This window comes from Pteropus medius, unplaced genomic scaffold (assembly GCF_902729225.1).
Source record: "Pteropus medius unplaced genomic scaffold, Ma_sr-lr_union100, whole genome shotgun sequence".
Lineage (NCBI taxonomy): Eukaryota > Metazoa > Chordata > Mammalia > Chiroptera > Pteropodidae > Pteropus > Pteropus medius.
Genome location: NW_024354498.1, coordinates 4,691,256 through 4,718,072, shown reverse-complemented (window position 1 = coordinate 4,718,072; position 26,817 = coordinate 4,691,256). Strand labels below are relative to the sequence as shown.

General features: G+C 34.0%; 1 protein-coding gene across 1 annotated transcript in view; it reads right to left on the bottom strand.

The window, feature by feature from the left end:
• Positions 1-3,582: 3,582 nt before the first annotated feature.
• Positions 3,583-26,817, bottom strand: part of BEND2 (BEN domain containing 2) — a 47,103-nt gene continuing 23,868 nt past the window's right edge. The window contains 9 exon segments of the mRNA XM_039852291.1: positions 3,583-3,749; positions 7,651-7,854; positions 10,180-10,411; positions 12,114-12,235; positions 13,335-13,550; positions 15,670-15,792; positions 20,540-20,647; positions 21,909-22,028; positions 24,867-24,992. Of these exon segments, the coding sequence (XP_039708225.1) occupies positions 3,583-3,749; positions 7,651-7,854; positions 10,180-10,411; positions 12,114-12,235; positions 13,335-13,550; positions 15,670-15,792; positions 20,540-20,647; positions 21,909-22,028; positions 24,867-24,992 (1,418 nt within the window).

Genomic DNA, 26,817 nt, shown 5'->3' with positions numbered 1-26,817 from the left:
AAATAAACAATTCTGAAGTTCTAGGTTGTGTATCATTCTGATTAGCATGATGAAATCTCATGCTGTTCCGCTCCATCCCACCAGGACGTGAATCATCCCTTTGTCCACCATCTCCACGCTGTGTACACTCACTCAGTTATTGGTTATCAGTTACCAGATCAACTATCATGGTATTGCAGTGCTTGTATTCAAGTAACCCTTATTTTACTTAAGAATGCCCCAAAGTACAAGAGTAGTTTAAATCTTATCATAGATATGTATGTACAGGGAAAAGCTATAGTGTATGTAGGGTTCGGTGGGTACTATCTGAGGTTTCAGGCATCCACTGGGGGTCTTGGAACATAGACCTGCAGATAAAGAGAGACTACTATACTCTACTAGATGTGGATATGGGCTATAGAGAAAAGTGAAAACCAGAACTGAAAATCTAAGCTTTGGTGGCCAAAACAAAAATATTACCATATACTTAAATAAGTATTGAAGTATAAAATATTATGCTTTACTAACGCTTATAATTTACTGAGGAAGGACGAAACACTTCCAAAGTTTTCAATAACCTTACAATAACACTGATAATAGTAAATTAATGTTACTGGATTACACTATTATGTTTTGCTTATCGAAAAAGAAAGCAAACATTCTAACTGTGCCATACTTATGGATCTGGCTGGAAAATGTTATAATTAATTTAAAATAAACACTATAGATGACATTTGTAAAAGTTCTATAAAATTACTCCATAAAAAAATGCCAAGCATCTGTATTAAGAATATTTTAAATGTTAACTCCTTTTATTTATTTGAAAAACAAAATAATATATTAAAGATAAATTTACCAAAAATAGGTCTTAAAAACAGGCATTTAAAATGTTTGACATTGGACTAATACAAATGTTTGACATTGGGCTAATCCAAATATTTGACATTGCATTAATACAAATGTTTGACATTGCACTAATACAAGTGTTTGACATTGCACTAATACAAATGTTTGACATTGGACAAATAAACTTGTGAAATTTTGAAAACAGAAAAGGCCTAATTTTGTTTAAAATAATGTATAAAAATTTTTTAAATACTATGAAATAAAATAAAAAATAAAATACTATAAAATAAAAAATATAAAATACATAAAAATAAAAACTATAAAATAAAATATGAAGCAACTTTATGAACTTTATTTTGCTCAGTGTTTTTAAAGCAGTTAAGTGCATATTATTTTGATTCAAACTTTGGGGACCATTTTAAATACCTTTTATTTAAAAAAATAAAGAACATTCTAAACTGTGCTATCTAATACAGTAGCCACTATCTATGTGTGGCTATTTAAATTTTAATTTTAACTAGCTACAATGAGATAAAATTTAAAATTTAGTTAACTTGTCTAATTAGCTACATCTCAAGTGCTCAAGAGCCACAAGTGACTCGTGACTACCATATTGGACAATGTAAATTAAAGAATATTACCAATCTAATGGAAAGTTCAGGCTGGTCTAATAACTTATATAAGCAATATCATAATAAAGTTAACCAAATGAACCTTGAAAAAATTTTGTAAATCTTAAATTTTTGTTTTTGTAATTTTGCTTCTAATCTAGGGAATACTTCAGATACAAATTTTGTATAAAGTACAAATCAAATTTGAAATCTACATAAGCAATTTGAATTTTAATCTTGCCTAGATATAGTTTTACTTTACCATATTAGCTCTATTACCAGCAGTTTGTAGAATTATTTGTGAAACTGAATGGTGAAGCCAAAGAATACCTTAGATGAATTATTCTAAATAACTGCTCAAAGCTCTTTTGCTCTCAATAGATTTTTTTGGCTTGAATTATCTACTTTTTAAGAGTATTGTAGGCATAACCTAAAAAATAAAAATATGCATAGAAATACTATAGTTCTAAGCTAAATACAACTAACAGTAAGTTATTTGGAGAACAGTCTTAAAATTTTAACCTTTTTATAAAACTATACTATATTTCAGTAAAATATTCTAAAAGTTGAATTTAGTTTTCAAAATATTTTTGAAAATAATGTATCTAATCTACAAATCAATTATATAAAACCATCTTAAACTATCTCACAAGTCACAAAGATAAAAATACTTGTCAATTTTCATACAACTTACATTGTTTGACTGCCTTATCACTTTCTATTGAGTTTCTTCTTTGCCTTATCAAAAAACCAAAGTTAATGAACATCAATTGTCTAAGACAAAGCCATGGGTCACAAGCAAATGGCCCTAACTGAAGGTTGAACTATCACAAGGAAAAAATTTGCTTTTTGAATAATAACTAGGAATGTCATAAAATGAATGTAACTGAGGACTGTTTGATAGGTTGAAAGCTGAAAGATGGCATTATAATTGACAAAATGTTTCTTAAACACAAATGATCAAACAGTGAAATTATGCAGTATTCCCTATGGCTGAAACATTCAAGAACTTTGAAGTGCTTAAAACAAAATAAACATTCAGGAACTTTAAAATTCTATTCATGAGAAAAGTGAAACTATTTTTTAATTCTCCAATATCCTGCCAATATCCTTTAAGATAACTTTTTTCCTAATTGAATTTCTGGTCAGTATTTTTTTATTTAAACATTGTAAGAGTTAAATCTGTATGCATTTTGACTAGTAGACTCAATCAGTAAACATATTGAACCTTCGCCCAGACATTTCAGAAAGCAAAAAATGTTACTGTCTAAATCTGATCGGATTCTTTTATTCATAGCGTTGTATTCCTAAGTTCATGTCACTTCTATGGAACCAGAAAGTCTGAGATGATTTTCTATGTTGACTTTTAGCAAACTTCTGTGACAAAATATTATCAGGAGGTAATTGAAAGAAAGCTGGTCTTATCAGGAGTAAATCTAAAGAACATAGGTCTCATCTCTGGAAAGCTCAGATCAAACAATATGTTGTCAATCCTATGAAATCCCCTACTAATGGATGTAAAAGAAAGCCAGCACAGGTGTTTTGGTTATATGTGAACTATACCTCTCTTCTGAATTAGTGAAAAAAACCTAAGTTCTGTAGTGACAATTCACTTTACAAATATTGAGTATCTACTACCTACAAGTTCCTAAACTCAGCATTATGGTTTGCACATTCAACTATGGCTTTTTACTTCACTATCTATATCTGCGTCACTAACACTCAGAATTCACGTGTCATTAAGAGCTAAGCATGCTGTTCTCATTCTATATTAAAACAGCAATGAAAACAATCTTAAGGAGTTTCTTAGTGCCACACTCTAACCAGCTGAGCTAACTGGTCAGTTAACCTTAAAGAGTTTAAGAACATTCCCTTAATCAGTGGTTCTTACAGAATACTGCCCATCACTCTGTTCATGAAACATTACACATCTTCCCCATGCAATTCCTCCTCATATGTGGGGGAAAAAAAGAATATTGGTTATCTCTTCAGGTATAAATGTAGGACTACAATACCACTACAACAGTCTTTTAAGTTTAGAATTATAATTTGAGAAAGTTACAGGAAAATGCAATAACACACAAAAAAAAAGTAGGATGGCCGATATTCAAGTATTTCAGTCGGTTAAATTGTCGTCTCTTGGTTCCTACTTCGCTGAATGTGTCATTGCTGGACGTGGCTCTGATCTGGATGTAGACTTATTGAATTCATATCGAATGCTACGGATACAACTATTGATAGCCGTCATACACAACTTCCAGTCATATCCAGATTCTGTTAGGTCACAATTCGGGTAGTTCTCCTGGAGAAATTCTGATGGCAAAGACCCAAAACATAAGTTACTTAGAAATCATTTCACAGAGAAATGAATTTATTCGACCTTAGTTCTATTGCTGTGAAAGGGTCATTAAGACTTTAATTAAAACATATGGACTATGACTATTAAATTAGCTTAACAATTTTTTTAAATCTAAAAACATAATATGAAATAGCAGCATTTTTAAATCACAATAAAACAATTAACATCCCATGATCTTGCTTCATAACCAGAATGGAAATCCTCTGCTGCCTTCGGTACCCAGTGTAAACTTTTCTTATTCTTAAATTTATCAAACATGCATGTTATTCATTATATCAACTAAAGACATGCGAAGGCTTGGCAACACATAAGAGGCTGCAGTGTCTTTCATACTTTTAGAGGCAAGAAGCTACAGCTGCTAAATTTTGTGGTCTTTAGATCTTGCAGTTAGAGGAAGACTTCCATAAGGAAAGCTGACAGAGCAATACAGCTCAGGAGCATTCTTAGAGAAAGTGGAAAGACAAAGGGCATGGTAGGGAAGAGAGGTGTTAACTAGAAGAGCAGAGCTGCCCTCAGATACATTTTTAGGTAACTTCCTAAGTACCTTTGAGCCCTTAGAAATTGATCTGGTGATCATTACAGGCTAGCATTAGTTGGATACATTAATCTCATTTGTTTTTCAATAGGATTAATAGGCTGGAAAATCAGGCCAGTGCCATAAACACAGCATTTATCCAACAAAATTAAAAAGCTTTCATATACAAAGGACTAATTAATAGATCGGTGTTAGCCTGGAAGGAGGCTTTTAGTGGTGTGTCATCGGATTTGGTATCAGGCTCTATCCTACTGAACATTTTTATTAACAAAAAAAGAAGTTATGGAAAGTAGGCTTGTCCCATCTGCTCATGACAGCAAAGCTAGGATACATAATAGACTGGAAGACAAATACAGTACCTGCGAAGCTTTCGACAGGCTGCAATGAAGAGCCTAAGTTAGTTGCTATTTCCCAAAATGTGTTCTCTGAAACACTAGTCATAAAAGAAGTTTCTTGGGGGAAAAGGTTGTATAAATGAGAAAAGCTAATCTAGAGTTAATCTCCATTGAAAAGTCTGGGTTAACTTGAATACATCTGAAGTTAGTCACTGAATCACATCACAAAAGATTAGGAAAATACTTATATGAGGAATTATTAAAGGAAATGGAGATATTTAACTGTAAAAGTGTAAGACTTAATGAGAAAAAGTTGGGAATAACATTCATTCTCCAATCATCATGCTTCCATGTAGAAGGACTCTGAAATTAGAAAGCATGAAAGAACCGGACATATCTGATCAAAAATAAAGCTAATATTTTTATCTCCACCTGCCAGATCCTATTGGCTCTCACTTGGTTCTGAACTTGAAGAGGGGAGAGGCTATATTTATTACTTCCTAATGATCCAGTAGGAAATAATAGCTGTCTTTTAATACTTGAAGAGGCCTATCAACATGAAAAGTGACTGGATCTACCCTAATTAGCTCTGAAAGAGCTTAAGTAGAACAAATGTGTCTTACTTTCGAGAAGATAAATTTTGAGTCACTTGGAAAAAGAACTTTCTCATGAATTAGAGCCCTTTTAAAATGTAGTAGACTGCCATCAATGGAAATGTTCAAGCCAAGAGGAGGTGACTATATATCAGGATTCCTACTCTGGGTGAGTTGTATTAGAGGACCTGTAATGCATTTCCTGTTGCTAAGATTTTACAGTTCTATAATATGCAGAAATGGATGAGAGGGTATAGGAGTAGAGGTTGTTCACTGATTACAAAATCTGCAGCCTACTAACTTTCTCCACATAAACCATTCTCTAAAGAGCTCTTAAGTGATACTGAACTCTCATTAGAGAGCATCAAATAATAGTTTCTTAAATGAAATCAATACCTTTGGCTATTGGACATAATGTCCTTTGACTACTAATTTCCAGAATCATCGTCCCAAATAATAAAATTTTAGGATAAGAAATTATATTACAATAGAATAAACTGGTTTCTTCCTTCAATGGGACACCAATCAGCAGTTAAAATGCATGAAGTAGATCTCAAAAATGTTGAGTGAAAAAATTTGCAAAAAGCTATGTAATATATATCCCCATTTATGTACATTAAAATAGCTAAAGAACAATATCACATATTATTTATGGATTTATCAACATAGGTAGCAAATGTGTAAAATATGCATGAGAATGTTAGATCCAACTCCAAGATTGTTATTACTTCTGGGGAAAAAGACAGGGGAAAAGGATAATGGTATGGAGTTTTAATGATATCAGTAATGCTTTATATTTTTAAAAAAAACCCTGAAGGACAAAAGGCAAAATTTCTATATCTGTACTGGTTAGACAGGTGTTTATTATTTTAATATATTATTTTCTGTGCATTTTTTATGTTTTAAATAGTTTATACTGAACTAATACTTCTAAGGAAATGTTAGAGGCCATAAAGCCCAGTCCTCTTATGAGTATAGGAATCTCATATCTGGTCACTGAGCCTTTGCTCTGACTCTTCACTCTCCCAGTTCATTTTGTTCTCATATTAAAGTAAAATATATTTTCTCGTCAGCTTCCTTGGCCTTGGCTCTGCCCCCCAGGACAGTGATGACTCTGTATTCTCTCTCCTGAAATAACTCATACAGCTGCCCTTCTACAAAGGAGAACTTTAAGTCTTATGTGAAATTTGTTAAAATATGCCATATGTGGATACTATGTCAATTTGTGCTAAACATTTTTTACTACGAAAGACATCTTGATTTGTAAGATATTTCGATAAGAGATAAAACAAAATGAAATACATAGAATGATATCTTTAGTTAATTTTTAAGGAATTGGTCCAGTCCAGATGTTTAAACTGTAAAAGTCACCTTCTCTTCCTCACTTAAAAAGTTTTAATTAGAAAGACACTATTTTCTTCTATAAACACTTGTATTTCTGAATTGGTTATAAACTGTGTTCATTTTTTACTATAAGGTAAGAGGAACTGGGTTTCAGTTTTTGGCCTGGAGGGTTAGCTCAGTGACATTCAAATTGCACATCGTGATCAATTACTATGTCATGAAATCAGTGCTAGCAGCACTTTCAAAAAATAGAATAGTAAACATTTGAATGTAATTCTCATAGAAAGAATAAGTATTGTTTGTGAAAATTTTGCTTCAGTTTTTTTAAATCAAACACACGTCCTGAGTCACAATGTAAAATGTATATCTTACTGCAGTAAAAAAAAAAAAATGAAAACAATTGGATTAGATGATAGCAAATGCTTATGAAAGGTTCTATAATACTTGTGTTTCAGGTTTCTTTAGTTCAGCCTGAAATACAAGTATTGTTCAAATTTGTTGGATGTGAAACATGTGATATGAATGTAGGAACCAGCTGAGATCAGGCTGGGGCTCGGAACTATGTCTTTGCTGGGTACCAATGACATAAATAAGAAATACTCTGCTTCCTGTTTTGTCCAAATCTAAGATTTCACAGAATTGCTTTTGAAAGCTTTATTACTTCATCTATACATGTAATAGATATAGGCTATATTATGCTTATGTGCATAAGAAAAAACTAGCCAATTAGCCTGCTGTGCTATTGTTGACACTTTTGCAAACTGACAAAGCCCAGCAGCTTCAACCTTGAACCTCAGTAAATGAAGGTGTTTGAGTTTCCATACTTCTGGCAATCCATATTAGGGACCCACAGTCAATAATGCCTTTCCTGTACTAAGAATGCCAATCAAGACAGAGCCATTAGCCCTAAGAACACAAATGCAAAAAGAAACACAATTCATGAACCTGCTCATTGTTGTGCCCTAATGAGAAAGATGTAAGAACTCTCTCTCCTCAGAATACACACAAACCAAATGGATTTTTCTTTCTGCCCTTCTCTAATACAAACCTCGGAGAGCATTCATCTGATTCAAGCTAAGGGCACATACGCCACGCGCCGGATTTCCTTGGATGCTGCTTTTTATCAGGACTTCCTCTGCGAACATTTTGCGAACAAGGTATCTGGCTGACAGCTCTGGGCGACACTTTGCTTTCGCTATGCTCAGGACTGAGTATGACATCGGTATATTTCTACGTGGATTTCCAAGATAGTCTAGAAGTAAGAGAAAAAAGATGTCAATTTTCGTGGCAGATGTTAGGTTCAAGTTTTTTTATAAAGCTGTCACTGAAAGGTTGATTTTTCTGAATTTTTAGGCTCAAGAACTTGAGAGGTTAAAAAAATTAAAGCTTTAAGTTGTTAGTGTATCATGAAACAGCATGAGAAATGAGACAGGAATCAATGCTGGTATGATTACATGTGCTCTGATTGTTCAAGAAGATAATTCAGTGTTGTGCTACCTTTTAGGTCCCAATCAGGTTTTCATTACATTTAATAACAAAGTCTAAGTCATCTTAATGCACTGTTTTCCTAATTGTAAAAAAAGCCTTTTCAAAAATAAGCACCATGATTCTTACTGAAACATTTATAATTTTTAAAATATAGGTTTTCTATTTGGTATTAAACTCATTTAAAAACCAACAAACTTGTCTTAGATATATTTTAAATAATTTATTTGAACCGAAAAATAAATTTTAAGTCTGTTTTCATTTCTCAACTCTACGACCTAATCATCACCATCCCTCTTCAATCCACAGTGATTCAAATTAGCCACCTTGAAAAATATATTTTACATATAATAATTATTTGTTGAAGAAAATATATTAGAGAAATACAATCTGATTCTTAAATACTTTCCGTCTTGGAATATCCATCATTTAAGGGGTGACAGTATAAATTGTTGAATCTCTCAGACCCAATATTTACCAAGAGAGATTAAATTACTTCAAAATTCACTCAGTGGGTCCAAAGACTTAACTCTGAAAGATTAACCTGGACATATTAATGAGGGGTCAGAAAAAAGTTAATGCTCTCTAACCTAGTAATTCAAATTCTGAAAACCTCACTTAAGTGAAGAATCCAAAATACATTAAAACCTATAAGATGAAGTTGGGGGTTTTAGGCAACATGATTTATGTGACTGATAATCCCCTCCAAAAAATCCTTGAAAAAATGTAACAGGAGGGAGGTAGTTAAATAAATTAGGGTACACTTACTCAATGGAATTTTACATATCTGTTCAAAGCAGTGATTATGACAATTGGAGATTTTTGAGGAAAAACATATACATATGTTTAAAAAGAAGAGTAATTACATGGAGCACATAATGTTTTAAAAGGTTAGTAAGGAAAAAAAGACTGGAAGAAAATTAAATTGTCCATAATAGTTTTTTAAGGTATCTTGATTGTAGGAGCTTTTCTTCCTTCCTAAATATTTTCTGATTTTGAAAACTAAAATGGTATCATAGATTACGTGCCAACTGGGGCAGCTGCCTGGCTCACAATGTGCTTAGTTGCCCTGGCCTCTGGTTCTAGGTGGGTCAGGGTCAGAGAACCCAACCTTCCCAAATTGGATTCTTTCTCCTGGGAATCTGAACAGTGACAAGAGAAACCTAGAACTTGGATATCATGGATGCTGCAGACATGGAACCCCAGAGATCCAGATGGACCCCAGATGCCACAGTCTTGGGGCTACTCTGGCTATTGCCTGCAGCTCAGTTTGTTCTTTGCTCCTTTAAATCTAGGAGCTATTTGTCTGGTGATTTTTGTTGTAGTGATTTAATTTGGCCAGAAGCTGTTTCTACAGTATATAACTTTAGTAAATACAGTAGTTATTACTTTTATAATGGAAAAAAATATACTATAAAGACATATCGTTTAAATAATTTCATATGAATAGGCTCACAGGTAATGTTCTACTTAGGGTTGACATGGGGGCGGGGGAGAGATAGAAAATAGTTTTGCTACCTCAGGTGCCTAGGTGCCTATAAACCCCAGCATCCTGGGGAGGGGGCATTAGGGATCATGAGAGGGAGGTGGCACAGTCACCTACAGAATCCGCAGCCAATTGACACTAATGAAGTAGGACAGCCTCTGGCAGACAGCTAGCATGAGAGCACAATGCTCTGAGTAATGGCATTCATTCATTCACGCAAAAATTCTTTATGGAGCACCTGCAATGTGCCCGGCACACAGAGAACAAGACCCCTGAATTACTTCTGGCTCATCCAGCTGTAGCTTCTTCGTCTTTACCTGCCAACCAGGGTGCCTAACCTGAGAGTTCACACCATTCAAAGGAGTTAGCAAAGAACCGCTTTCTGAAGGAAAAATAATGGGTTTTGCTTAACGTTAAAACTATCAGTCTCGGAACTAGGTATCCATATTTCATTAACTCATTAATTTAGGAGGTTAAGTTGTTTAGATTTCTTATTATGAAAAAATTTTGAACATACATAAAAGCATAAAGATAGTACAATGAACCCCATAAAAGCATCATCCAGATTCAACATGTATCATCAAGAGAACTTATTTTAAAACTCACAAACTGTTTCAAAAGGTACTGCTGAAGCATCAGTGGAACGTTGTTTAAATCTTTCAAAGAAAGCACTGCTGTTCTGTTGAGAAGTACCACTTGCTCCTGCTTTTGAGGCAGCTGCTTGCTGAGATAACTGGTAACTGCTTTCGCCGCCATCACCATCCCTTTTATCATTCAAATCTGCAGACGCTAGTGTATTGGTGTTGGTAGGGACTTTATTGTGGGCAACAGTTCTCTGCTGAAACACAAAAAGGTATCAATAACAAAGTCCCATTGTGAAAAAATATGGATATGCTCCATCATCAACCAGGGCCCCCTAGGTGGGCATAAGCCCACAGATATTGTGTGCCATGACCAAAGTATAGGTGTGGATTCGATTCTTCCTCAAGCTGCCGTGACTGCTGCTTCCTGGGGCACTTGGTAGCTCTAGCCAATGAACTGGATGATAATTACTGGCAGAAAATAAATGCTTAATAAACATTTAATGAATAAACAAATAAATGAGTTTCCTGAAGATGACAACTTTTGGGGGTTTTTTTTTAATGTTTTTTGTTTGTTTTCTCTCCCCAGTGGCTTTTAAATCTGGCTGCACATTTGAATATTTGAATTACCCTAGGAGCCCTTTTTTAAAAAAGCTCTGTTTGGGCCCCATTCTCAGCAAATTCAACCAGAACCTCTCGTGGAGGGGGTGAGAGAACTCAGGCATTAACAACTTTAATAACTTTTTAATAAATGCCTCACGTGATTCTAATATGTACCCACAGTTGACAATCGCTGCTCTAGGACAGAGCTTCTCAAACTTCAACGTGCACACAAATCACCTGGGGGTCTTGCTAAAATGCAAATTCTACCTCAGTGAGTCTGGTTAGAACTCAAGACTGCATTTCTCACAAGCTTTCCAGTGCTGCTGCTGCTGGTCCACGGCCCCACTTTGAGTGGCGAGGACCTACCCCACTCCTACCCTACTCCTAGTCAAGTACACAGCAGGCGCTTGGCAGATGCCGCTTCTCTTCCGATCCCTAAGCAAATATGCAAATTACCATTTTCCAGGCAGTATCTTAATTTTACATTGAAATGTTTAGGGTGCAATTTTTGTAGGAAATAAAAGGGAATGTGAAAAATAAGCAGATTTGGTTTCAGACAGATGGTGCTTGAGCTATCACTAGAATCGAGCCATTTGCCAGGAAAATATAAGCTCAGCTACAAATATTCGTGGCAAATAGTTTCCATAAACTTACTCTAGAGACACAGGAGTGACTAAACATGGTGAGAATAAAATGGGGTTTTTAGACACGTGGGTGGAAGTTAGGAACTGTCATTAAGTTTGTCAGGAGAAAGCAATAGACAGGACACTCTTCCCTACTGACCCATTCATGCTAAAAAATCTCTAATGGACTCTGAAGATAGACTGAATGAAAGAGGAATCAGATTCCCATTTACCATGTAACCGACCATACAGAATATAAAATATCTATGATAACTTAACCTCATGACATGTATTATTTTCACCAGGTTCTGCCATCATTGAAAGTGAATAAGTAATGAAGTGCCTTCTTTTTCTCCTGTGCCATCCTTAACTACCACTAGAACAGCTAAGCAGCACCACAGTCTGCTCTGTGTTATTTGTTGGGATGCTGAAAAAGATTTGCCAAATATCTTTGTGACTGAAATATTTTTTCTAGTATAACCCTTGGCTTCAAACATACTAATTATAACATTATATTTGATTTATTTTATCTTTAGGATATTTTTATGAAGCATAAATACCAAAGAGTGAAATAAACAAGCAGTATACTTTTGAGAATGTGCCCTGCTCCTAAATTAAACAAACAAGATTCTGAGCACATTCCTGAAGACCCTGTGTCGTGCTTTCAGTTCTAAAGTTGTGTACGGTATGCACTTATACAGTAGTGACCATATTTAGATGAAAAATAACTTACTGATGTTCTTTTGGAGTCAGAGCATACATAGCGGATCAGAGAATTGATATAGGAAATACAGGTTTTCCAGTCTCTTCCACATTCACGCAAATCATGGTTGGGAAAAGCTGTTGCCAGATACTCTGCAAATAGCAGAAAGCATTCATGAAAATTAAGGAAAAAAGTTAAAGAAACCAACAAGAAATTTTTAAATTTAAAATACTAAAATTTTCTATTTTTAATTGTTATCCTTTTCTCTAACTCTCTGAGAGTTTAGAAATTCTACCCAAAGAGGATGCTTTGCTGAATATCTCATTTCTTCCAATGCACAATTCCCTGAAACATTGACCTACGGAGCCAGTAATGAGGTTTTGGTGCTTTCAAAAAAATATATAACAAAAAGTTAACTATTTCGGGGTGCTAATGCCATTTAATAACCCCAATGGATGAGTCAGAACTAAAAATACATGAAAACTTATATAGAGAAAATAGTATTGCAAACATTATTACACCATGGTCTATTTATCTGTGCATGTTACACGTCCATCTTCCCCATGAGCTACTCCCTCTGCCTAGGATACTCTTCCTATTTTCTTTACCTAGCTAAGGAATTCTTCCAAATCCAGTTCAAATGTCTTGTCCTTAGCAAGCCTTCCCTAATGCCCCCGAAGTAATTGCTCTGCTCTCTCAGCTTCCACAATATTACCATGCTGGATTGGAATTAATCGGTTTCCCTCAGTGCATCCCTTTCTAGACTGTTAAGTCCTTATGGACAGAAATATTCATTCTTTGCATCTTCAGTGCCTATAAGTTCTAGGATCTCCATACATATTTCTGGAAGGCAGGAAGGTAGAAGGCTAAAGTGAATTAATCACAAGATTCGACTTCTGTGCTTCCAGTTACTAGCACTGAAATGTGATTTATTCACTCACATTTATTTTGGTTTTTTTTTCCTTTATTTTTAGTACCAAGTTTCATCACTGAAGAACTGACTTAGTATTAACCATAAGTAACTAAAATCAATAAAGCTTGTCTTATTCCACCATCTATGGACAAGTTTTATTCTTCAGAAGTTGTTACCTATTATATACTATTAAATTGTAAAATTTGGGTCAGGCAGACAGGTGAAAAAATGAACAGTTCTGATTTACCAAGATTTAATCATTATTTCTTCAACTGCCAATAACATCCATCAGATAACCAAATGATAATAAAACAAGATTCCATAATGACTTTACATACCTCTTATTGCAGCCATTTTGTTTGGATCTAGGGGTTGGCGGCCACTAGGATTTGGTACACGAGAATTGACACCTACTGAGCTGCAAAGCAGGACTTCCTTGGAGAATAAAATGCGAGCCAAGTAACGGGCTGCATGCTTAGGTTCGGCCTTCCTTTGTGCAACCATCAAATGCAAATTAAGAATCCTGACATTTCTTTCTGGATCACCAAGAAATCCTTTAAAAATACAGGACAAAAGTAAAATCTCTGTTTTTTTCATGCAAGGCTACCATGAAAGTGCCCAAGAAAATTAACCTAATTGATTTCTAATTCACAAATTTCTATTTGGGTGAATTTTTTTCTATACTTATCTCTTCTTTTACGTAAATGAAATGCCATCTACACAATTATTATCATTTTTCACCTTTGCTAGCCTTGGATTTGCTGTACTTGAACTAATCTGTTCATTGTCTTGAATAAATTTAATTCTTAGGCCACAAGTGCATATGTGAATATGTTGCTCTGAGGTCCCACTGCTCCCTTTGACACTCTAAAAGTACACTCAGAGCTATATTACTGAGTGATATATGTTCCCTGAAGACAATTTGGAAAGTATAGGTGAGTATAATTAAGAAAAAATTTAAAATAGCTAGCATTTAGAGTATTGATTATATATCAGGCACTGTGCTAAATATTTTATATCTATAAGCTCAGTTTCATCATCCTAACAACTTAATCCCACTTAGCAGATGAGGAAACTGAGGCCCAGAGAAGGTAAGTTATTTGAACAAGATTACACTGCTGGTTATAGAGCCAGTTTTAAAATCTAAGTCTATCTGTTTTTATAAGCCAGGTGCTCTGAACCATTAATCTACTGATGTCTTCCATTCTTTTTTCTATTTCGTTTTTTTTAAACACAAATTTGAAATCATACTTTATATATAGTTTGAATCCTACTTTTTCAGTTAACATTATATTTTGAGCATTTGAATCCTACTTTTTCAGTTAACATTATATTTTGAGCATTTCTCCATTTTCTTTTTTTTTTTTTTAATCTTATCATCTCTGTCATCATGATTTTCCTGACAGGTGACATTTATGTTGCATTTATGCTCTGAAAATTGTGCGAGGAACTTTAAATGAATTACATCGTTTGATCCTCACAATTCTATGAAGTAGGTACTATAGTTTTTGTCATTTCACAGATGAAGAAACTAATATTTAGGTTAGAGAAGTGGCTTAAGGTCACATGGTTAATAAGACATAGAGTTGAGATTTGAATCCAGGCAGTCTGACTCAGGAGACCATACTCTTAACCATTATGCTTTACCGTCTCACATACTGTGAATATACCAAGAGTCACTTAACTAATTCCCTATGGTTGCTTTTTTGGCTGTTTCTAATTCTTCATGATTCTGTAAAGAACATTCTTGTACTAAAATTTTAATACAAATATTTTTTTAAAAATATATCTTCAGATAGAAGTGGGATTACTGAGTCAATTAGCATAAATAGTTCTACGGATTTTTATACAAATTACCCCTCAGAAAGTTTTCACCAATTTATACTTCTAACAACAGCATATCATAGTACCCATTTAGAACAAATAGTACAATTTTTGAAGTTTCTTCCAGTTTGGGTAACAAAATAATTTAAAAGAAAAGGGTCTCTAGAACAGAAGACAGCAAACTATGCTCCACAGGTCAATCCCACCACAGATTTTTATAAATTAAGTTGTATTAGCACCCAGCAACATTCATTCATTTACCTGCATCTGTGGCTGCTTTCATGTTGCAGCAACAGAGTTGAGTAGTTGTGACAGACATGAGATGGCCCACAAAGGTTAAAATTATTACTATCCTTTACAGAAAAAGTTTACTGAGCCCTGCACTAGGATATTAATAAGAGATTAGCTACTTAGAAGTAGAGACAAAAAGGAACTATAAAATATTAGAGAGGCTTGCCCTTTAAGGCCACAAAACATGGGGTCTCCTCATCTTGGCCACTGTGACTTGGCAGGCAATACAGGAAACTGTTGAAGAACACAAGCTTTAAAGTCAGAGAAAACTAGGTTAGAGTTCCAGAACTGTCACTCATAAGCTCTGTAACTTTGGGAATGGAGATAATAAAAGTACCTACATCCATGAGGGATATTAACAGAGAAGAAGTATGTCAGTTGATTAGCACAGTGCCTTGCAAATAATACACACTCAATAAATGTTAGTCATCATTATGAACATCACCTAAAACGAGCCCTCAAAACAGAAAACAAAAAGCTAACATTAGCTTGTATCAAGAACGTTGAAGAATATAGGTTAAATAGTGTTATTTGTAATATGTGTCTTTTCACACTTACCAGAATTAGTAGGGAAGCTGGTAGATGATGAAGAACTCTGGCTATTGTTGTTTTCCACTACAGTTGGGTGAGTCACTGTTTCACAGCTGTTGCCCATGTTGTTTTCTGCTCTTAGCAATATTTCTATAGGTAAAAGTGCTAAAAGAAAAGAACTCTCAATTGTAAATTCTATACCCAGCAAACTATCCTTCAGAGATGAAGGGGAAATAAACATATTCTCAGACAAAAGAAAACAAAGTGTTTGTCACTAGCAGACCTACTCTTAAAGAATGGCTAAAGGAAGATCTTCAAACAGAAAGTTATGATGACAGAAGGAATCTTGAAGCATCAGGGAGGAAGAAAGAACAATAGAAAGAGCAAAAGTATGCATGCCGAGAAACTCAATCATCCATACATTGCTGGGGGAGATGGAAGATGGAACAGCCACACTACAAAACAGTTGGCAATTTTTTATAAAACTAAACCTGCAATTACCACATGACACAGCAATTTTACTCTTGGGCATTTATCCCAGAGAAATAAGAGCCCTTGATGACACAAAAACCTGAGTGTCATGCTAAGACATGAATGTTCCTAGAAGCTTTATTCTTGATAGTCAAAAACTATAAACAATCCAGATGTCTTTTAACAGAATGGTTAAAGAAACTGTGGTAAATCCGATACCACAGAACACTATTCAACAATAAAAGGAATAACGAACAGAAAGAGCAGAAATATGGGTAAATACAATACTATCATGAGTTTTGTAAATCATATGTGATGATTGAAACAAAAATGAAAACACCATCTCACATCTAAACAATAATAGTTAAAAGTGAGGAGGGCAAAGGAATTAAAGTTTCAACACTTCATTCTAAGTGGTAAAATGTTGATACCAGTAGACATATATAGTAACGCCTACAGTGACAGCTAAGAAAACTATACAAAGCAATATACTTGAAAACATAAATAAATCAAAATGGAATACTAGAAAATGTTTAGGTAACCCATAAGAAGGCAAGAAAAACAGAGAAACAGAGAAAATGAAGAGAAAAATAATAAAATGGCAGACATAAGCCTTAGGCTATCAATAATTACCTTAAATGTAAATAACATAATCATATCAATTAAATGGAGGCAATTGATAAAGTAGATTAGAAAAACAAGACTCAACTATATGCTGTTTACAGGAAACTACAAATTCAATGACATCGGTAGATTGAAAGTAAAAGGACGGAAAAATATATACCATGCAAACAGTAATCAAAGAAGAGCAGATCAGGTATACTGACATCAGACAAAGTAGGTTTCAGAGCAAAGAAAGTTACTAAAGACAAATAAGGATAAAAGAATCAACCCCCAGGAAGACATAATAATCCTCAATATGCCAAACAACAGAGTCTCAAAATACATGAAGCAAAAGCTGAAAGAGCTGAAAAGAGAAATTATTGAACCCATAATTATAGTTGAGGACCTTAATACAACCCTCTCAGCAACTGATGGACCAATCAGACCAAAAATCAGTAAGGATACAGAAGACCTGAAGAACACAATCAACTAACAGGATCCTCATTATAGAACATTCCATCCAAAAAAAATCCAAAGTATGTATTTTTTTCAAATGCCTATGGATCATCCACCAAGATAGACTACATTCTGGGCCAGAGAAAAAAATCTCAACAAATTTAAAAGAAATGAAATTACATAGAGTACATTTTCTGACCATAATAGAATCAAACTAGAGATCAATAATAGAAAGATATGATGAAATCATTAAATGCTTGAAAATTAAACAGCACACTTATAAATAATACATGTATCAAAGAGAAAGTTTCCAAGGAAATAATAAAACACATAAGATTTAATGAAAATACAACACACAAAATATATGGGATGCAACTAAAGCAATACTGAAAGTGAAACTTATAGCACTAATGCTTATATTAGAAAAGGTCTCAAATCTATAGTCTAAGTTCCTACACCAAAAACTAAGAAAAGTAAAATAAACCCAAACTAAGCAAAAAGAATGAAACAATAAAGAGCAGAAAGCAATGAAACTAAAAATATGAAAACGGGAAATCAACAAATCAAAAACTGATGCCTCAAAAAGGTTAATAAAGCAAACACACCTCTAGAAAGACCTAAAAAAAGTAAAAAAAGATGATGCAAGTCATGAAACGGGATATCACTACAAATCCAGTAGCCATTAAAAGGATAATAGGGAATACTACAAACCACTTTACACTCATAAATTTGATACTTTAGAAGAAAGGGACCAAGTTCTCCAAAATTACAAATGCCAAAACTCAACCAAGATGACACAGATAATCTAAATAGTCCTATAGCCATCAAAGAAATTGAGTTTGAAATTCCGAAAAGGAATCTACAGGACAGAATGATTTTACTGGAGATTTTTACCAAACATTTAAAGAACTAACACTAATTTTTCACATATGTTTCCATAAAATAGAAGAGGAAATCTTTACTCATTTTATAAGTTTAGTATGCCAATACCCAATCCAGACAGAGACAGGACAAGAAACAGAAAAATACAGAACCAATATCTTTCATGAACTTAGACACAAAAATTCTTAATCAAATATTTGCAAAACAAACCAATAATGTGTCCATTGTAATATTAATTATTTATACCCATTCATGATTTTAAAAATCTCTCAGCAAGTTAGGAGGAGGGAAAGTACATCAAGTTAATAAAGGTCATCTATCAAAAACATACAGTTAGCATCATACTAAATGGTGAAAGATAATGCTTTCCCTGTAAGATCAGAAAAAAGGCAAGGATCTACATTCTCACCACTCTTATTAAACATAACACTGGAAATTTTAGCCATAGCAATAATGCAAGAAAAGGAAATAAAAGGTATACAGATTGGACTGAAAGAAATTAAATGGCCCCTATTTGCAGATGGCATGATATAAGAAAGATGGCTATGTAGAAAATCCCAAGGAAGTACCAAAAAAGACTTCTAAAACTGTTTGGCAAGGTCACAGGATACAAGATCAATACTCAAAATTTAGGCTCATTTCTATATACTAACAATGAACATGTATTAACCAAAATTTAGAATATAATACCATTTACAAAATTTCCAAAGAAAATAAAATACTTAGGTAAGAACTTATTTTTAAAAAATGGACAAGATTTGTATCCTAAAAATTACAAAAAGAAATAAAAGAAAACCTTAATAAATATACAGACAAAGCTACAATGTTCATAGATGATTCAACATACTAAAGATATCAACTCTTCTCAAGTTGATGTGTAGGATTAATGCAATTCCTATCAAAATTAGAGCAAGATTTTTGGAAACATAAGGTTATTCTAAAATTAAGATGGAAAGTCACAGGACCTAGAATAACTAAAACAATTTTGAAAAAAGAATAAAGTAGGAGGAATCATTCTACCTGATAGTAAGGCTTACTTACTGTATAACAACAGTAATCACAACATTGTGATTTGGCAGGGGAATAGGAATATGGATCAGTAGAACACAATAGAGAGCCCAGAACTAGACCTACATGAATATGTCTAATTAATTTTTGGTTAAGGTATAAAATCAATTCGAAGGAAGAAAGAAAGTTATTCAAATAAAAAAAAAAGAACCTCAACCTATCTCACACCTTATATGAAATTAGCTCAAAATAGGTCACAAACTTATATGTGAAATGTGAAGTATAAAATCTTTAGAAAAAAAAAAGAAAAGAAAAACTTGGTATCAAGGACTAAGCAAAGAATTCATAGACTTAATACCAAAAGTACTATCTACAAAAGGAAAAGTTGATAAATTAAATTTTGTGAAAACTAAAAATGTTCTCCCTGCAAAACAAAACAAAACAAAACAAGACAAAACAAAAAACCTGTAGAGGATATAAAGGCAAGCTGTGGACAAAAAGAAAATGTTTGCAAACCACATATTCAACAAAAGACTAGTATCTACAGATATCTAAGCAACTCTCAAAACTCAACAGTAAAAACATAAATATTACTATAAGAAGGAAACAGACATTACAGAGAAAAGGACATACAGATGGTAAATTAGCATATGGAAAGATGTTGTGCATTATTATCCAAAGGCAAATGCACATTAAACCCACAACGAAGTATTACTATACACCTATCAGAATAGCTAAAATAAAAAAAAATAGTGAAAACACCAAATGCTAATGAGGATGCTAAGAAACTGAATCATTTATACACTGCTGGTGGGAATTTAAAATGGTAGAGTCATTCTGGAAATAGTTTGCCAGTGTCTTATAAAAAGGAACTACTGATACATGCAGCAAGTTGGCTAAATATCCAGGGAATTACGCTGAATGAAAAAAAAGCAATCCCAAAAGATTAAATACTATATGAGTCCATTAATATAACATTCTTGCAGTGACAGAATTATAAAGAAGGAGAACACAGTAGTTGGATGGGTTAGGGATGAAGCCAGGGAAGCAATGACATGAAGGTGGGTGCGGTTATAAAAAAGCAACAAGAGGGTTCCTGGAGGTGATAGACCAGTTCTGTATCATGAGTGTAGTGATGAACACCTGAACCTAAACGTGTCACTAAAGTGCAGAGAACAAAATACGCATATAAACAAATAAATACAAGTAAAGCTGGGGACATCTGAATAGATTGGTGGATTGTATCAATGTCAAAATTCTAGTTGTCATGTATTTATAAAATATTACTATCGGGAGAAATTGGGCAAAGGGTGCACCAGATCTCTCTGCATTATTTCTTGTGCCTATATGTGATTCTGAAATATCTCAAAGTGAAAAGTTTAATTTTGAAAGAGCTAACACTAAGAATTCATATTAAGAATGTTGATGAATCTAGATTAAAGAGTGCTACTTGTAATATGTGTCATTTTGAACTCACCAAAACCAGCAGTGAGGAAGAAAGATGCGTTAGCATTATCTTGGTCACTGCCATTTTCCACTGAAGTTGTGTGAATCATGGTTTCAGGCTGCATTTCTGTGCTAGAGTCTGTTTGAACAACATTTTGATTAATAAAACATTTTCAAGTGCTAAAAGTCAAGAAATCTCAATGATCATTTTTATGTCAAGCAAAACTATCCTTCAGGAATGAAGGAGAAATAAAGACATAGGAAAACATTTAAAAAAGAACTATCATTGGTTGGCCTACCCTTAAAAATGGCTAGAGGAAAATCTTCAAACTAAAAATATATGATGAAGGAAAGAATCTTGGAGCATAAAGAAGGAAGAAACAACAACAGAAAGAGCAGAAATATGCATGCAGAAAAACTAGATCACTCCAAACATTGCTGGTGGTAAGGTAAAATGGTACAGCTACACTGGAAAACAGTTTGGTAATATTTTACAAAACTCTACATACCATTAACATAGGACCCAGCAACTGTGCCCTTCGGCGTTATCCCAGAGAAATGAAAAACTTATGTTCACACAGAAACCTGCACATGAGAGTTCATAGCAGCTTTACTCCCAATAGCTAAAAACAACCCAGATGTCCTCCAACCAGCGAACAGATAAACAAATCATGGTACAGCCATACTATGGAATAGTACTCAGAAATAAAAAAGAAAGAACTACTGGTATACTCAGCCACTTAGATGGAACTCCAGGAAATTATGCAGAATGAAAAAAGACAATCACAAAAGGTTACATATTATGTGTGTCTGCTTACATAAAGCTCTTGAAATGACAAAATTATAAAGGAGAGCAGATTAGTGGTTGCCAAGGGCAAGGACAGGGCAGGGTAGGGGTAGGAGGGTGACAAGAGAAAGGTGAATGTGAGTTTTAAAGAGCAACAGGTAAGATCCTTGTGAAGATAGAAATATTCTGAATCTTAACTATGATGGAAGATATGGAAACCTACTCATGTCATGAAATTATATAAAACTGAATATTCATACACACACAAACATAAACACACATACATAAACACACATAAGAACACAAATAAAACTGAGGACATCTCAATAGTATCTGTCAATTGCATCAATGTCTATGTCCTGGTTGTGATGTTGTATTATGGTTTTGTGAGATGTTATCATTGGGAGAAACTGGGAGAAACTGGGTAAACTGTGCACAAGATCTCTCTGTATTATTTCTTACAATTGCATGTGCAGCTAAAATTTTCTCAACATAAAACTTTTGATTTTTAATTAACTTAAATTATTTTTTAATTAAGAAAAGCTACTACTAAGGGTATTAAAGAATCTAGATTAAACAGTGCTACTTGTAATATGTATCATTTCAAACTCACCACAATCAGCAGGGATGAAGAAACATGGAGCATTTCGATCACTGTCATTTTCCACGGGAGGTGGGTTATTCATCATCTGAATGTTGTTGTCTAGGTTGGTTCCTGCTCTGACCACCATTCCTATAAGGAAAATATTTTCAAAATCTAGAAAAGACTCTCAACCTTACATTCTGTATTTGATGAAATGATCCTTCAGTAAAGTATTTGTCACTAACTGATGTATGCTTTAAAATGGCTAAAGGAAAATCTTCAAACAGAGAGGATATAATAGAAAGAATTTTGGAGCATCAAGGACAAAGAACAATGGAAAGAAAAATACAGATGCAGAAAAACTGGATCATTCATACATTGTTGGCAGGAATGGAAAATGATACAGCCACACTGAAAAGCAGTTTGTCAGTTTCATATAAAAAACTAAGGATGCAATTACCAAAGGACCAGAAATTGTACTTTTGGACATTCATCCCAGAGAAATGAAAACTTGTGTGAAAGAGTGAAATGAATGAAATGAAGAAAGATTAAAAACTATGAATGAGTATTCATAGCAGGCTTTACCACTAACACCCCAAAACAGGAAACCTAGAAGTTTTGAACAGGTGAACATGTACATGTTTCCTGGTACATCCATCCATGCCATGAAATACTACTCAACAATAAAAAAGGAGTGGTTAAATGAGTCTTCAGGGAATTACACTGAGGGAAAGAAGCCAATTTCAAACACCACATGATTCCATTTATATAACAGCTGAAGAGACAAATTACAGATCTGGAGAACAGATCTGTTGCTACCAGCAGTTAGAGACAGGACAGGGGGTAGGAGTGGGAGGAAATGTCAACTGGAGGGAGGTGGGTATAGTTATAAAAGAGCAATATGAGGGGTTATGGTGGTGATGGTACCATTTCTGATCACATAGCCTCTACCACAGGGGACTTGCCTGTGGTAGAGAATATGTGATAAAATTGTACAGAGCTAAACACACACACTGATTAATACAGTGAAACTGGGGACATCTGAGTATTATCTGTGAATGGTATCATGTCATCATCTTGGTTGTGATAATTTCTATCACTTTACAAGTTGTTACCACTGGAGAAATTTGGGTAATGGGAACACAGAATTTTTCTGTATTATTTATTACAACTGCACGTGCAACTAAATTTTTCTAAAAATAAAAACCTTAATTAGAAAAAGCTACCACTATCTCGCACTAAGGATGTTGATGAATCTAGATTAAATATGCTACATGTCATAAGTATCATTTCAAACTCAGCAAAACTGGGAGGAATGCAGCAACATACTGAGGAAATGTTTTGGCTACTGTTGTTTTCCAATAAAAGTGGATAATTTGTTGTCTCAGGGCTCTTTTCCAGACTGGTTTGAGTTTCTACCAATATCTCTATAAATAAAATATTTTCAAGTACGGAAAGACAAGAAATCTCAACCATGAATTCCATATCAGGCAAAACTATTCTTTGGGAATGAAGGAGATTTGTGGCAACATGGATAAATCTGAAGGGTATTATGCTAAGTAAAATAAGCCAGAGAAAGACAAATACTGTATGTTGTCACTTATATGTGGAATCTAAAAAGAAAAAAAGTCAAACACATAGAATCAGAAAATATAATGGTGGCTGCCAGGGGCTGGGGAGGTAAAAAAAATAGGGAGAGGTTGGTAAAAGGGTAAAAACTATCAGTTATAAAATGAACTAGTCTGAGGATGTATAGCATGGTGACTTATGATTGATAATGATGATTGTATAACTGAAATTTGCTTAGAGAATAGAATTTAAGTGTTCTCACCACAAAACATAAAAAGGTAAATATGTGAAATGATGGATGTGTTAATTAACCTGATGTTGAGAATCCTTTCACAATGTATATGTGTATCAAATCACATTGTACATTTTAAATATATTACAATTTTATTTGTCAATTATATTTAAATAGAGCTAAAAAAAAGAAATGAGCATTCAAACTGTTTAAAAAAAGAATGAAGGGGGAATAAGGACATTCTCACATGAAGGAAAGCTAAAAGTATATCTCACTAGGTGTTCACATTTAAGGATGGCTAGAGGAATAACTCCTCTATCAGAAAAGAATATTGAAAAAACAAATCTTGGAGCATCAAAATGGAAGAAAAAAAAAACAATGAAAGCAGAAGAAATAACAATGTGGAGAACCTGGCTAACTCATATATCACTGGCAGTAAAGTAAAATAGTACAGCCTCTCTGGAAAACTGTTTGGCAGTTTTTTAAAAAATTAAACATTAGGCTATTATCATATAACCAAGCATCTGCACTCTTGCGCATTTATCTAAGAGAAGTGAAAATTTGTATTTACACAAAAATCTGTACATGAATGGTCATACCAATTTTACTTGTAACACTGAAAACTGGAAAAAATCCAAATGTTCTTCAACAGTAAACCAATATACAAACTGTGGTACATCCACACAATGGAATAGTACTCAACAATAAAAAAGAAGGAAGTGCTGATGCACACAACGAGTCAGATGAATTGCCAGGGAATTATGCTGACGTGAGTTTGATTACAAAAGGGAAAAGTGAGGTATCCACATGGGGATGGAAATGTTTTGTGACTTGACTGTGGTTGTGAATATCAAACCTACTAATGTGATAAAATCAAACAGAACTAAATACATACACACAAATCAATACAATTAAAATGGAGAAATCTCAATAAGATCTGTGGATTTTATCAATGTCAATATCCTGGTTGTGATGTTCTATTACAGTTTTGTAAGATATTATTGTTGGGAGAAATAGATAAAGCATAAACAGGTTCTCTCCACATTATTTCTTACAGCTATATGTGCATCTTAAACTACCACAAAATTAAAGTTTAATTTAAAAAACAGCTACCATTAGCTTATGTTGAGGACGTTGATGGACCTAGGTTAAAGTGCTACTTAAAATATGTATAATTTCAAACTCACCAAAATTGGGTGGGATGGAGAGAGTCGAAGAGGCAACAGATGGGCTACTGTTATTTCCAAATAAAGCTGGATAATACATTATCTGAGAGCTGTCTTCCGGGATGGTTTCTCCTTTTGACTGCATTTCTAGAAATACAAAATTTCCACATGCTGAAAGACAAGAACTTTCAACTGTGATTTCTATATTGGGTGAGTTATCTTTTAGGAAAGAAGGAGAAATGAAGACATTCTGACACACAGGAAAAAAAATTTTTAATTGTCCCTAGCAGAACAAAATAGCTAAAGAAATATCTTCAGACAGCACATTATGAAATAAGGAATCTTGGAGCATCAGGAAGAAAGAAATAACAATGGGATAGATCAGAAATATGGATGGGAAGAAACTGGATCACCTATACATTGCTGTGGGGAATGTAAAATGGTACAGCCTCTCTGGAATACTGTTTGGCAGTTTCTTATAAAACTAAACATGCTATAACCATACAACCAAGCATCTGCACTCTTGGGCATTCATGACAGAGAAATGAAAACTTATATTTACACAAAAATCAGTACCTAATTGCTCATAGTAGCTTTATGTGTAGTATCCAGAGACTTGGAAAGAATAAAAAACAGATGTCCTTCAATGTATGAATGTTTTTTTTAATATCTATACCATGGAAAGGAACTACTGAGGAATGAAAAACTCCTTTACTCCTTATAACCAAAAACTGAATAAAAGAAAACCCCAGATGTCCTTCAACAGGTGAGCAGTTAAACAAAATGTAGTATATCCATAGCATGGAGTACTATTCAGCAATAATAGTAATAAACTATTGATATATGCTACAAACTGGATGAGTCTCCAGGAAATCAAGCTGGGTGAAAAAAAAAAAGCTAATCCCAAAAAGTTACACAGTGTAAGGCCACTTATATAATCTTCTGAAGAGATAAATTACAGAAACAAAAAGAGATCAATGGTAGCCAGGTGTCAGGAATGGGTCTTAGGAGGAAGGGAAGGTGTATATAATTGTAAAAGGGCAATAATGATGGATCCTTGAGTGATGAAAATGATTTCTACTTTGACTATGGTGGTGGGTGTGCAAATCTAATGATATGATAAAATGGCACAGTGCTAAATACACACATGAACGTATATACCCACACATACAAACACAGATACAAGAAAAGCTGGAGGCATCTCAATAACAACTGTGGATTGTATCAGTGTCAATATCCAGGTTGTACCACTACGTGTAGTATAGTTTTGCATGTTGTTATCACTGGAGGAAATAAGTAAAAGATAAATGGGATCTCTCTGTATTATTTCTTACAACTGCATATGAATCTTTACATCAAAATAAAGTTTTTAAAAAGAGCTGCAATTGGCTTGTTAAAAATGCTGATGGATCTAGATTAAATGATCACCAAAATTGGGTGGCAGAGAGGGAGAAGGGTCAAATTCACCAAATTCAAATTCACTATTTCAAATTCACCAAAATTGGGTGGCAGAGAGGGAGAAGGGTCAGTATCTGGGCCACTGATATTTCCCAGGGAAGCTGGGTAATGCATTGTTTGAGAGCTATTTTCCAGGCCTTTTTTTTTCTTTTCCTGGCATATTTGTATCTATGAATTTTTCACCTGCTGAAAGAAAAGAAATCTCAACCGTGAATTCCATCTGATGTGAACTATCCTTCAGGAAAAAGGATGAAATAAAGACCATCTGAAACAAAAGAAAGCTGAAAGACTGTTCCCAGTTGACTTACCCATATAGAAAGGCTAAAGGAAAACCTTAAAACAGAAAGGATATGAGGAAAGAAGGAAATTTGGAGCATCAGGAAGGAAGAACAATGGGAAGAATAGGAGTATGGATGTAGAGAAACTGGATCACTCATACAATTTCTGGTAAGAATGAAAAATGGTACAGCCTCTCTGGAAAACTGTTTAGCAGTTTCTTTTTCTTTTTCCTTTT